This window comes from Eupeodes corollae, chromosome 2 (genome assembly GCF_945859685.1).
Source record: "Eupeodes corollae chromosome 2, idEupCoro1.1, whole genome shotgun sequence".
Classification (NCBI taxonomy): Eukaryota; Metazoa; Arthropoda; class Insecta; order Diptera; family Syrphidae; genus Eupeodes; species Eupeodes corollae.
The window spans coordinates 9,536,201-9,550,296 of NC_079148.1; the positions used below are offsets into that span (position 1 = coordinate 9,536,201).

At 34.3% G+C, this 14,096-nt stretch overlaps 1 protein-coding gene across 2 annotated transcripts in view; it reads left to right on the forward strand.

The window, feature by feature from the left end:
* Positions 1–14,096, forward strand: part of LOC129945513 (cathepsin B) — a 112,970-nt gene extending 98,874 nt beyond the window's left edge. The window contains exons 1-6 of one of the 2 annotated variants that reach the window (XM_056055299.1): positions 817–996; positions 1,221–1,341; positions 1,417–1,662; positions 13,146–13,313; positions 13,383–13,647; positions 13,711–14,096. In XM_056055299.1, coding sequence (XP_055911274.1) covers positions 1,228–1,341; positions 1,417–1,662; positions 13,146–13,313; positions 13,383–13,647; positions 13,711–13,916 — 999 coding nt within the window. In that variant the 5' untranslated portion in view covers positions 817–996; positions 1,221–1,227 and the 3' untranslated portion in view covers positions 13,917–14,096. Of the gene's footprint in view, positions 1–816; positions 997–1,216; positions 1,342–1,416; positions 1,663–13,145; positions 13,314–13,382; positions 13,648–13,710 lie in introns of those variants that run through there. The other variant, XM_056055300.1, reaches the window with a different exon arrangement.

Below are 14,096 nucleotides of genomic sequence, written 5' to 3' on the forward strand. Positions count from 1 at the left end.
GTAAGTTATAGTTATCGTTGATTTCATCATTGAAATCAATAATTGGACTTTTTTGACAGTTCGGTTGTAAAGATCCTTGAAAAAATCTGTAATTGAAAAAAAGTCTGAAATTAAAACTCAAATCAGTGCAACGATTTTTTTGAGGAATTTCCAAACAATCAATTCACAATTTGCATTTCTTATCAAAAGGAAACACTGTCAAATATCGATGATGCCGGTTAAAGCTATCATTGGATTTCATCATTTAAACCAATCAAACTAATTTGTTGGACAGGTCGTTTTCGTTTTTAGCGACCATTCAAAATTTCTTTTATTTAAAAAAAACTTCCTGATTGAAATCCACCGAAAAATGTTTACTGACAGAAATTTGTCATTGGAACTGTGGGAAATTTGAACACGCATCATTCGTTTCACTTTTGAACATAAAAGTATCAGCTGTTCAGAGCAATGAATTTCCGTGCCAAAAAAAGAAAAATACATTTTTAGCGAAAAAATAAATGCGCAATCAAACTTTTTTCTCAAAAAAATTATTTGTGTGATTTCCGATTGATAAGTATATAATTTTTATTTCTAATTAAAGGGAAACATCGTCAAATATCTACGAAAACAAAATTGTCCGGATTGTTTTCAATGATATCTGTAATATAACTGGCCCCTTAAACTTCATTTGCACAATAACAATAGTAAATTGGCGTCACTGACAACAATAACTTTCTTTACGTCCACGTTACGTTTTACGTGCCGCTTGAAGTACGCAATCAAAAAAACAAAAATCGAACCTGCCATATTTTTTATTTTGAACGAAAATTGAATCCAAACCAAACCAAATCAAATCAAATCGAATCAAGCTCTAGAAGAGATTACAGGAGCAGGTACTTCGTAAAAGTTAAATAAGAAGAAAGTGAGATTACAGAGTGCTATCTACTCTTTTAATTTGTTGCTAAATAAATTAACAAAACAAAATTGCCACTAGAGCAAAATATTTCTAATAATTTGGTAAGACCAGAACTATTTATATTTCCATACATTTCTAAGTAAAATTCATTGTTTTCTTTTGAATTCAATCTTTTTTTAAACAAAGGCTTGTTTTTGTCTTAAAACGCAATTTTTCTACAGAATAATACTTTACGCCATTTTGTTTTATTTCTTGCATATTCTTTAAAAATCTATAATTTAACTAAATTGGATGAAAACTATTTACAATTTACAAACCCATCCAGGAACAAAATGAAGCGATTTGCTTTGCTTTTTGTTGCACTTGTTGTGCAAGTTGCAGCTGATCCACATCTGTTGTCCGATGAGTTTATTGAAATTGTTCGTTCCAAGGCCAAAACTTGGGAGGTAAATTCTATTCTATGGTTTTTTTTTTGAAACAAAGAAGTGTACTTATCGAATTTATTATTAATTCAATTAAAGGTCGGTCGTAATTTCGGCCCCTCAGTATCTGAATCATACATCAAAGGCTTGATGGGAGTACATCCGGACGCCCACAAATATGCCTTGCCACCAAAACAAATGGAATATTTCTCAGCTGATGACCTTCCAGAGAATTTTGATTCGCGCAAACAGTGGCCAAACTGTCCAACTATTCAGGAAATTCGTGATCAAGGCTCCTGTGGCTCATGCTGGGCATTTGGAGCTGTCGAAGCTATGTCAGATCGAGTAAGTTTTTATTGAATACAAAAAAATGTCTAGGTGCCTATTAAAACTTATCGCGAAAAACTGATAAGAGCTTGGCGGTTGTGTTTTTTGTTTTTGTTTTTTACTTTTCTGCTTTTATGTGAGATGATTGAAATATTTTGTACTAATAGAAAAAAAAAACCTTTACATTATGTATAACTTATTATAATGACGGTTTTCTTTGTTTGTTTGTTCGGGGCTTATCTCTCAATGCAGTTCAAAAAGTTCTTGATGATGAGTATTTAGTCATCATATTTCATAAGTAGAGCTTAAAATAGGGGTAAACTGTTAAACATTTAATTTGCCAATCTAAATCAACTTTGAAACGTAATTTAAATTCAATTTTGGTTTTTACTTTTAAATAATAAAATGAGCTTCGCATTAAATCCAATTAACCATACAAACTTTTTTGCCTGATGTTATGAACAATTCCAAATCGCTGGAAATGTTAGACAGCGGTTCCAAAATTTATAATATTACAAAACATAAATATTCTTGAAAATAGGTTTTTTTTATAACAACATAGATTGTTTCATGTCATTTTTAAGTCAACAAAATGGTGATTAGCTTTTTGTATTAATCTTATCACTAAACTTCGAAAATTGGACATATTACAAATATTCTAGAGACCAAGCATTTCCTTCTTCTCAATCTCCAGCACGTCTTTATTTTGTTTCAGTTGAAATAAAACCTCTTTAATTCTCTGATCCTCTAAAAACATATCATATTTTTTCGATTTTAATCTTTCACACCTTAAACAGACTGTTTTAGGCCACGATTATATTTCATTTATCGAAAAAAGAGTGTCTTTTTGTCGATGACTTGACTGATTCTAACCTTCTCCATCGGCTTTGAAAAATAATTGTATGAACCTAATTATGGGTTCGCTCTGGTCGCTGATAGCATTTCAACGATTTTCCTACATTGTCTTTATTCTTTTCTTAAGATCACATTTGCTAGAATATGGAAGACATCTTTCATAAAATCAATTTACAAGAAAAGTTTGAAAAGTGAGGTGAAAAACTTTGGACTAATTGTTAAACATTCACATGTCCCAAAAACGTTTGAAAGAATTTAATGTGAACTACTCAAGTTCTGTTCCAGATTTTGAACTACATTAACATAATATGGTAGTAGATCCACCATCACAAAACTTATACAAATTGTTTCATTCACTCTAAGAGCCTCAGAAAGCGCTAATGCAGTTGACAACAGTCTTTTAAAATATTAATATTTGTTTTCTTTTGGTTTTGAATCCATATTTCTTACCTTGAAAATCTTGAAACTAAATATTGTGTCCGGTTGAGATCCATCCACTTATGATGTCCCCAAAGTGCTTAGAAACTTACAATTAAAGACTCTGTCTTTCCTATCTTCATAATTGTCCCATACATTGTTTTAAAGCAATGTCAATTTTCGTTAGCTTTACCGTTTCTGATAGTTTTTAATAAATCCCTTTCCACTGGACTATTTTTGAATCAATGTAAATTTTCATAAGTCCTATTTACAAATCAGGCGCAAAAAAATTAGTAGTAAATTATCGTAAAATTTATAAAATCTCTGCAATCACTAAATTATTTGAGCTCATAGTAAAGGATCATTTGTTTTTTAATATAAAAGAACATATTTGTAATAAGCAGCATGGATTTATGCCAGGTAAATCAACTTCACCAAATCTCATGCTTTATTGTAGATATTTCACCGATTCTTTTGAATCTGGCTATCAGGTTAACATTATCTATACTTATTTTGTCAAAGCTTTTGACTCAATTTGTCATAAAATTCTTATAGTAAACTAAAAGTTTTTGGTATTCATGGGTGGCTTTGAAAATGGATATCTAGCTACCTTAATAACAGAACACAATGTGTGAAATTGGGAAATTTTGTTTCAAGTATTATTAAAGTTTCATCTGGAATTCCTCAAGGAAGTCACTTTCGACCACTCTTTTTTAATATTTTCGATAATGAAATCCCGTTTCTTTTGAAAAATGCTTTATGTTTAATGTATGCTGATGACCTTAAAATATATCTTTGCATAAAAAATAGAATTAATCATCAAAATCTTAAAAATGATTTAAATATTTGGTGTGAAAGAAATGTTCTTGCTTTGAATATACAAAAATATAATGTTTTTTCTGCACATCGAACTTTGGTTTGAATGGTAAACAACTACCAAATTTTCAATCAAATTCTTGATCGCAAATGTGAAATTTGTGATCTTGGAGTCATTTTCGTTTCAAAGTTGTTGTTTTCGTTACTGTGGACTATTTTGTAGCCAGAGCTAATTCAATGCTTGGTTTCGTTAAGCAAAACTGTAATGAGTTCTCTAACCCTTACGCTTTAAAATCAGTTAACACGTCTTTAGTTCGTCCAATTCTTGAGTATTGTTCAATTGAATGGTCTCCTTCTACTTCTATTAGAATAACACGTATTGAAAGAGTGCAAAAGGCTCTTACAATATTTGTAGTTAGGCAGTTAAAATGGAGAATTGACACTCCATCATTATGTTTCTAGGTGTGCGTTAACTGGATTTGATTCATTGTAAAAAAGACGGTCTATTCAGTGTTTGTTGCTTGTGCATGATGTATTTTCTTATCGTATTAAGTGTCCACCGATTCTTACTTACTTTGAGATCTATACTCCGGAGAGAGAATTGCGGTTATGTCATTTTCTTAATAATCCAAAACAGATAATCATTTTGCAATGAATCCTTTTCTAGGTGTATTAAACTTTTCAATTCTTTAGGTAATGAACTTGATCTCTCAACAAACAGATTTGAATTTAAAATTAATTTACAAAATATTGTAAATTAGCTTTAAGATAGGTATTTATTTAAATATACTTATTTATATATATATATATATATATATATATATATACATATATTGTATATATATTTAATTATATTACTCATTGGATTGTTAGTAATCTGTAAGATATAACATCCGTAGATGAATAAATAAATAAATACAAATAATAGATAGAACACTCCTTTTGAAAGCTCGATTGATAAAGAACAGTTTGCTGTTAATTCAAAGATGCTTTTGACTGATATGACTCCTCCTGTTGCGTAAACGATTTTATGGGACGATTCTTCTTTAGCACGCGTGCAGTTGCTACAGTACTTAAAGATCTCGTCATTCACAAAACCGCTATTGTTCTAAACAGGTGTTGTTCAACGCTGGCAAGCTTTTTTATTTGTCCTATTCTCTCTTTCCGAGTGGAATGGAAAACAGCATTTATCCAGCCTGTTCCTCAAAAAAAAGTCGAATCCTCCTCACCCTCTAATTATATTATAATTTCACTTACGTCCCTTCTTTCACCACTATAACCTAACCTAACCTAACCCTTCTTTCCAATGTCATGGAAACACTGTTCAATTTTAAGCTAAAGAAATATCTTGAAGAACGAAAGCTTCTTAATGACGGCAGTATGGTTTTTGTAGCAATAGGTCCACTGGTGATCTCATAGTTTATCCCATCGTTTTTGGAGAAAGTAAAATTATTACACTTGACATCAAGCTCTATTATCGAAAATTCGTGTATTTGGTATTGATGAATCTGTTTTTTGTTGGGTTAGAAATTACCTTTCGGACCGTTGAATTCAACTTGTATTGGACGGGTTGAAATCGGATATTCACAAAATAAACACTGATGTGTCCGAGGGCTCCGTTTTGTCTCCGTAACTCTTCCTTATTTTTTTAAATGAACTTTTGTCTAAAAATTAATTGTATCGCTATGACTATACACGCAGCTATTCATATCTGTTTAAGATTCCCATCCTTGTCCTTGGGTTTGGACTAAGATCATTTAATTCTTATCTTGACAGCAATAAAAATTTAACGGGTCGAAAATAAAATGCTGCCTACTGTCACAAAACCGTAAACCTAATAACCAATGCCAATATCAATTGATGGACTTGCATCGAGAAGACTGAACAGTGAACAGCTTTCAATTGTAAGTATGTGCATCACAAACCATCTCTTGTGGAGTGATCACGTATTTGACAACGCCCAAACTGCTGCTAGCTGTTAAGGTTTTCTCCGACGATCCAAAAATATTCTTACCCCTTCTAATCTGTCAAGAATTCACAAAGCTTTTATTTGTCCGAAACTCGCGTATAATTCTCATATTTGGGGTGGTGCCCCCATAAACGTACTTGAGTCTTCTAGATAGAATTGAAGATCGCCATCATCCTGCATTACACATAGTTCTTAATTTAAACATGGCTTCACCCCATATGCTATCTAATAACAACAAACTAGAATTAAACTTTAGTAGGTGTAATTTTAATTTTTATGTACGATCAATTGGGATCACTTATTTTGTGACTTGATATTCACGATATGTGTAACATCTTTCATTTAACTCTTATTGACTGTTTCTACAAAACGATTCCATTTAAAAATACTCGAAATAACTTACATAAGTGCTCCACCATGGTTTGATTCTCACGTTAAAAACTTAAAATACAAAAGGAACAAAGCTTGAATAAAGTATAATCAAAAAGGAACTGATGATGATTATAGGACGTTCATTATAATAAAACAACTTTGCATTGACTACTCTAACATCCTATGTGATGACTACATTCGGAAAACTGCATTAAACCTTAAAAATAATCCTGATGGTAAGGTTAGGTTATAATGGCTGTCCAAGATGGAAACGGACACACTTAGGCCAGTTTAATGACCCGTTTTGATACCACACTTCCTCCCAAGCTCAATGGAACCAGTTTGAGTCTCTTACGAAACGTGAGAGGGTGATTATAATTTTTGAAACTTCGTTAATCGTAAGAAGAAAACATGTTGGTTTCCTAACTTAATGACTAATTCGACATCAAATAGTAATGAGCCGTGAATAATTGCGAACAAGTTTGGAAACTACTTCAAAGATACTTTTGTAGATTATAATACTTTTAGTTTTACTAACACGTCTACCACTATTATAAATTTTCCTCACATAAATTCTATCAATCGTTATAAGTGAAGATATTGTCCTTAATAGTATCCTGCAACTTGACGAATGTTTTAGTCCTGGTCCCGATGGTGTACCATCATCCAGTTTAAAGAAATGTGCTTCGTATTTAGCACACCCGCTATGTGTTCTTTTCAACATGTCTTTAAGTAATTCGCTTTTAAACTATCACAGCTAGGTTTTAACGACAGTTTCATAAACTGGATTGTAGTACCCGTGGCATGATGGTTAGTGCGTTGGACTGTCATGCAAGGGGTCTAGGGTTCAATCCCTGCCTGTGCCACCTTAATTTAAAAAAAAAAAATTCGCGGGTACTGCCTCTTGCGAGGAATTGGCAAATCCTTCAAGAGTAATTCTTGTCATGAAAAAGTGCTTTCTCCAACTAGCCGTTCGGATTCGGCCTTAAATTGTAGGTCCCTTCCATTCCTGACAACAGTACTCGCACACAGGAATGGTTCAGAATTGTAAGTCACTAGGCCCTGGTTCACAACGGACTGTTGCGCCACCCCATTTGATTTTTTTTTTTCATAATATGGATCTCCTCATATTTGCAAGATAAACGTTATAGTTTTAAATTTCGTAATGAGTGTTCAAGTTAATTTGTTGTGAATTTTGGTGTCCCCCAGGGTAGTCACCTTGGTCCTATTCTGTTTGTATTATTTATAAATGACTTGGTGTCGATCATACAAAATTCGTCCGTCCTAATATAAGCTGATGACATTAAAATTTAAAAAGAAATTAACTCCACATCTGACTGCATTTTCTTGCAAGAAGACTTAATATTATTTAGGGAATGGTGCAATAATAATCGTCTTGTTTTAAATGTTGGCAAATGTAAAACCATGAGTTTTACACGCAAAAAATGTCCAATCGTATTAAGTTACATGTTTGAATCTTGTCCTTTAAGTGGAATATATGTATTTTCTGACTTGGTCGTTGTCTTAGACCCTTAAAAAACATTCAATGAACATATTAACTTCATAGTTAAAAAAGCAAATAGAGTTCTGGGTTTTATTAAGAGACTTGGCCGTGATTTCCGTGATCCATATTTTTTAAAATTACATTTTGTTTCATTTGTAATACCAGTCCTGGAATATGCTGTACAGTATGGTCACCTTACTAACGCCGCCGTACACGTAACAAAACTCGAAGCCATTCAGAAAAGATTTTTGCGTTTTTGTCTACGATCCCTTCCGTGGTTAAGATATTCATACATTAAACGAGAAAAGGTTATTAAGAGAAAAACCATATATTAATCTTGCATATGAGCAAATGTTAACATATTTCCGTAGTCCAAATACATATCTCGTCAAACTATGATAGACAACATTAAGTTTCCTTTTGTGCTTGGAATCGCAATTAATAAATAGTTCACGCCCAAATAATAAAAGGGAAATAAACAGCGACTTAGCAAAAATCATTCTTGTTTTTATTGGAGTTATTCTTTGGGTGGTCCATAACATACGTAAGCCTCCGTACACTCTACCTATGATAAGTTGTATATGATTTGTCCAAGTGATTGTCTTATTGAGTACTACTCCAAGATTCTTGGTTGAGTCAACAAACTGAATAGGGTTATCATTGAGTAATATTGGAGAAAAGTAAGATGTAGTGTCTTTTAAAATGACTAAGCATTTTGACTTAGTAGCTTTTAAACAAAGTCCGTTTGATCGAGACCAGAGCAATATGTTATTAAGATCTTCGTTTATCTCCCAAATACCATTTTCAAACAACCCCAGTGAACAACTGTACCTAAGCTGTACATCATCGGCATACATATGTATGGATGAGTTAAAGCTTAGAGACGGGAGCTCATTAACATACATGGTAAAAAGTAATGGGCCTAAAATAGACCCTTGCGGAACACCTCGTGTTAGCGGAAGAAAACTTGAAGTTTGGTTGTTAGCAACTACTGCTGGTGTCTAGAACTAATATATGAGAAAATGAGTCTCATTGGCTTTGGAAAAATCCAAAAGAATGAGAAAAGACACAAAATTCTTATCTACACTTTCTCCTATTTCTTTTAAAATCTCTATAGCAAAATCTGCTGCTTAAAATAAAAGGGGTTTGCACTGGTAAGTTAAGTGCAATAGGTCATGGTGTAAAAAACAGGATACAAAAAGTTGGTAAAAATGAAGAACTTTGCTCTATTCACTAACAAAAAATACATCAAGAAGGCTACTTTTGTCCTTGGTAAAGTGAGTAGGAGTGGATGTGTTTACTGGATGTAAGTTTAGAGCTTTCATGTCATCAGAAAAAGTGGATTCTAAAAGAAGGTTGCTATTAAAATCTCCACTTAAAATAATATAAGGTGAAACATGGGCCAATTCATCCAATTTGGTTAGTAATGGTGTTGTATCAATGTGTTTATTTGGTCTATATGCTGAACCCAGTAGAATCTTATTATCTTTGCATGCTATTTCAATAAATATAAAATCAATGTAACTACCAGGAAGGGATTCACATACAAATTGTGGCTTTTGCCCACTACGTGCATAAATGGCCCCTCCACCTCTAATGCGCCCCACTCTATCCCGTCTAAATAATTATTCACAGAGATTTTCTCTCACAAATTTTCTTTCTTTGACAAATCATAGGATGTACTTGCAATTTTGTTTGACAAATTTCATCACCAGTAGGTCTTGGTAGCTTTAACTTTAGTTTTAGTCGTTCAAGTATAAGACTCCAGAAACCATTGAATACAAATTTTAGCAGATCAAACTATAGTGCAATATAAAACAAAAATTTAACAATCCAAGTTAAGGGACTCTGACATTTTTTCGCTCATCTCTTATACGAGAAAAATCCTCTTGCATTTCTCTGAACTCATTTATGGGCACACCAAAGTCAGCGTGAATTTCTCTTAGCTCTGCCAAGCTTAAATCGTCTTCTTCATCCCAATGAGAAAGTTTGCCAATCGAGCTCTTTACATCACAGTTCCATGACATTGAAACATTTTTTATGCAGTCCAGTGAGGTAGTTTTTGGACTAACATTCCCCTCCTCTAGCGAGGAAAGTATTTTGCTGATGATTCTTTTTCTGTAGAAGCACTTAAAATTCTGTATAACACCATGATCCATTGGCTGTAAGGCGGCTGTCATGTTTGGTGGACAAATAAAACAAGCTTAATAGACTTTAAGTTTGTTGGTGATTTGTGGGCACTGCAGTTGTCAACAAAAAGAAGGTTTTTTCGTTTTTGATTAAGAAATATCTTGTCCCACTCTATAACGCAATCTTCAAAAAAGTCAGTTAACATCCACGACTTTTTGTTTCCTCGGTACTTTACAGGTAAAGAATTTACTCCTTGTAAAGATCGTGGCTTATTTCTTTTACCGATCAAAAGAATTTTAAGTTTTTCCTTTCCACTCATATTTGCTGCAGTCATACATGTTACCCGCTCATTTCTATGTTTACCACCGTGACATTTCTCACCCTTAAAAGCCAATGTTTTATTTGGAAGGCATTTATAAAAAAGTCCAGTTTCGTCGGCATTGAAGATGTCATCTTCACTGTAACCTTCCATTAGTTTTGGTAGAACATTTTGTTTCCAATGCTTGCAATCTTCTTGATTATACATATATATCGTATACTGTATGTACATTTTTCTGTTTCTATTCATGGATACAATTCTCGTTAAATTCGAGAGATGTGGAGTGAAGGCGGTAGCCCATGCGGATGATTTGGTGCCATTGGTGTCAGGAAAGTACACCTCTGTGATTAGTGAAATCACGGAGTCAGCTTTGAAGAAAGTTAGCAACTGGGCCACAAATTGTGGACTAGGAGTTAACCGAAGTAAAACTTAACTGTTGCTCTTTACCACCAAAACTAAAGTACCGCCCTTCACGCTGCCTCGACAAATCCTATCATTATCTTCCAGTGCAAAATATTTGGGAGTTATACTCGACCCTAAACAAAACTGGAAACTAAATATTGAAGTACGCGTTAAGAAGGCCTGTGTTGCCTTCTACGCCTTCAGCAAAACTTTCGGCAAAAAGTGGGGACTTCAGTCGAAGATGATTTTATGGACGTATACAGCCGTAGTACGTCCAATCTTAACATATCGATTGTGTGGAGGCCTGCTCTTAGCAAAACCTATAATATTGATAAGCTAAAGAAAGTTCAGAGAACAGCTTGCGTGGGCACCACAGGGGCCATGCGTACTTGCCCAACGGACGCCTTAAACGTTATTTTGGATCTTCTACCAATCGACCTTTTTATTAAATACATAGTTTCCTGCAGCGCTATTAGGCTGAAGGAATCAAACAGCTGGTTGTCAAAACCTTATGGAACAGCAACACAACGAAATTGATTCCCTCAGATATTATCTCGGTAGACACTAACTACTGCACTCCTACCTTGAGCCTTAGTAAGGGGTTTAAGGTTATTTTCCCATCGAGAGAAGATTGGGAGGATGACATTATGTTGATAGGTTTCGACACAACCATCTTTACTGACGGCTCAAAGATGGAGTGCGGAGTTGGTTCTGGGATCTTTTCTGAGTCCCTAAATGTAGCCAAATCCTTTAGGCTTCCTGACTTTGCTAGCGTCTTTCAGGCTGAACTGCTGGCAATAAGGGAGGCATGTAAGATACTTAAATAAAACCCAAACCAAAACCGAAATGTGGTTATGATTACAGATAGTCGGCCATATCCTCATCTAAATTGGTCCAGCAATGTCGCGATGAGCTTGCGAGCCTGAATATTAACCTCGGTGTCACCCTGGTATCGTGGGAAATGAACGGGCTGACGAGCTAGCCAGGCAAGGATCGGCCCTTCATAGCTCAATTGCGGAAATGGTTAACATTCCTCTTAGTCCTATGAAGGGTAAAATCTTTTCTATCTACCAAACTGAATCAAACCGAAGGTGGAGCAATTTACCCAACTTCATTATATCTAGGAAGATATGGCCCATCTATAATAAAGCCCGTACAAACGATCTTTTATGCAGGCCAAGGCAAGACATAGCCAGGATTGTTGCGGTTTGTACCGGACATTGGCCTATAAGAGTTCATGCAGAGAAGTTGGGTATCTCTTACAACACCATTTGCGCTAGCTGTAGTGACTAAAGAGAAAGTGAAACGATAATCCATTTCCTATGCGAATGTCCTGCTATGGCAAACAGACCTAATCTTTTTTCTCAATGCGACAAAATGGCTCTAACATAATAATCGCTATGAAGCTTCTCTATAAATCTATCCCTTTCAATAAAAGGTCAAACGAGTTTTTGGTATCAAAACGGCGCACTACAGCGCTAATTGGATCTCAGGCTAGGTTGCCTTGAGATCGCCATTTCTACCTACCTTGCAGCAAAATCAGTTTCTCTTATTTCAATTGCCAATCTTTTAGCCTTCTTCTTTATAAGTATCCCTTAAATTGGGATGTTTTCATTCCTGGCTTCCATAAACCATTCAGAGACAGCCTTGTCAACACGATCATATTTTAGAGGTTTTTTTGTCATTACGGTTTTTTCGTTTCGTGAAGTTTCAGCATTTTTTTTTCTGTTCTTCAACATGGTAGGAAGTGTACTTTGCGGTAACCCATATTTTTATGGCAACGATTTTCTTTTTGCCACCACTCTCGACTTCATTTATGACTTTCTGCTTTTGTTCAAAAGTAAGATTGCTGACATTTTAAATTCGAAAATTGCTGCTTTTCCAACTGAAAAAAATAAACAAAACTAGGAACTTTTGCGCATAAAAACTAGTTAACCCGTTCAAAACCGAAGTTCAAAAATGAAAAACATACAAACTCTGAACTCCCTCTTCTTCAAACAAAACTACAGAAATCAATCACAGTAGACTCAAGTATTTTTCAAGAAATTGGAAAAAATGTGGGTTGCCCAAATAAGAGCAACGAATTTAGAATGTATCTACTAAACAAACGTCTAAAATAATTATAGTAGCCTCAGTAAATTTCGAAACAGAGGTTAAATAAAATGAGATTTACCCAATAGACGAAAAAGTTCGAGTTAAAGAGACTATTTGGCATCAAACAGAATCTTAAAAGTTCGATTTATAGAGTAATTCGACTTACAGAAGTTCAAATTATGGAGGGCAAAATTCATGAAAATAAGGCTAAAAAATCAAAGTTCTCAATAAAATTTTGAGTTATAGAGAAATTCGCCTTAAGTTATTCGACCGAGTTATGGAAGTTCGACGTATTAAAAGATGGTGTAAGGAATTCTTTAACGTGATTCGATTGCTTAACATGAAGTTTGTCCGAATTCAAATTGGTCTGCATGTCAAGATATTCATAAATATCAAGAATAGACCTTTGACCCTTATGCTTCGGTTGGCCAATTTGAATCCGAATTCATTTGAACAACACCTACAACAAACTCTTAGTTATAAGTTTGTTTTTAAATAAATTTGGATGCTAATTTGTATAAACTTAGCGGAATAAATGGGGTTAAGCCGACCTTAAATTTAAATTAAACTATGTTATACTTATGCAAATCCTTAACAACGATAAAAAACTTGTATCAATCTAGGTTTGCATTCACTCCAAAGGAAAACTCAATTTCCACTTCTCAGCCGATGACTTGGTTTCATGCTGCCACACTTGCGGATTTGGGTGCAATGGTGGTTTCCCAGGTGCAGCTTGGGCTTACTGGAAACGCAAGGGTATCGTTAGTGGAGGTACCTACGGATCTAACCAGGTAATTAAATGGCTCCACAAATAAAGTAGTGTTGTTAAAACATTATTTGTAATTTGTTAAACTTTGAAGGGATGTCGTCCATATGAAATCGCACCTTGCGAGCATCATGTGAATGGAACTCGTCCTCCCTGTGATGGCGAACATGGCAAAACACCTCGTTGCCAACATCAATGCCAAAACACCTACAAAGTTAAATACAACGATGACAAACACTTTGGAAAATCATCCTACTCAGTCCACAAAGATGTGCAACAAATCCAAAACGAAATTAAAAACAATGGACCAGTAGAAGGAGCATTTACAGTTTATGAGGATTTAATTTTATACAAAAAGGGTAAATACAACAAATATAGAGAAACAAATAGTTTTATAAATTTTATTTTGTCCAAAAATAAAGGTGTCTATCAACATGTACATGGTAAGGCTCTTGGTGGCCATGCTATCCGTATCATTGGTTGGGGTGTTGAAAACCAAACACCCTACTGGCTAATTGCTAACTCTTGGAACTCCGACTGGGGTGATAATGGAACATTCAAAATTCTCCGTGGCAGCGATCATTGTGGTATTGAGAGTGACATATCTGCTGGTTTGCCAGTTGTTTAGATTTTAGCTTTTGCTTTCCATCAACAAAAACTATATTGAGCAGCAAGTTTTAAAATCTTTTGTCAATGTAGATAATATTTTTTAGTTTTTTCTTTTTCTTTTATTCTGTTGAAATTGGTTAGAAAAATAATGTGTATCGCCTTCAAAAATAAAGACTTTAATTTGTAATTTAATAATGTA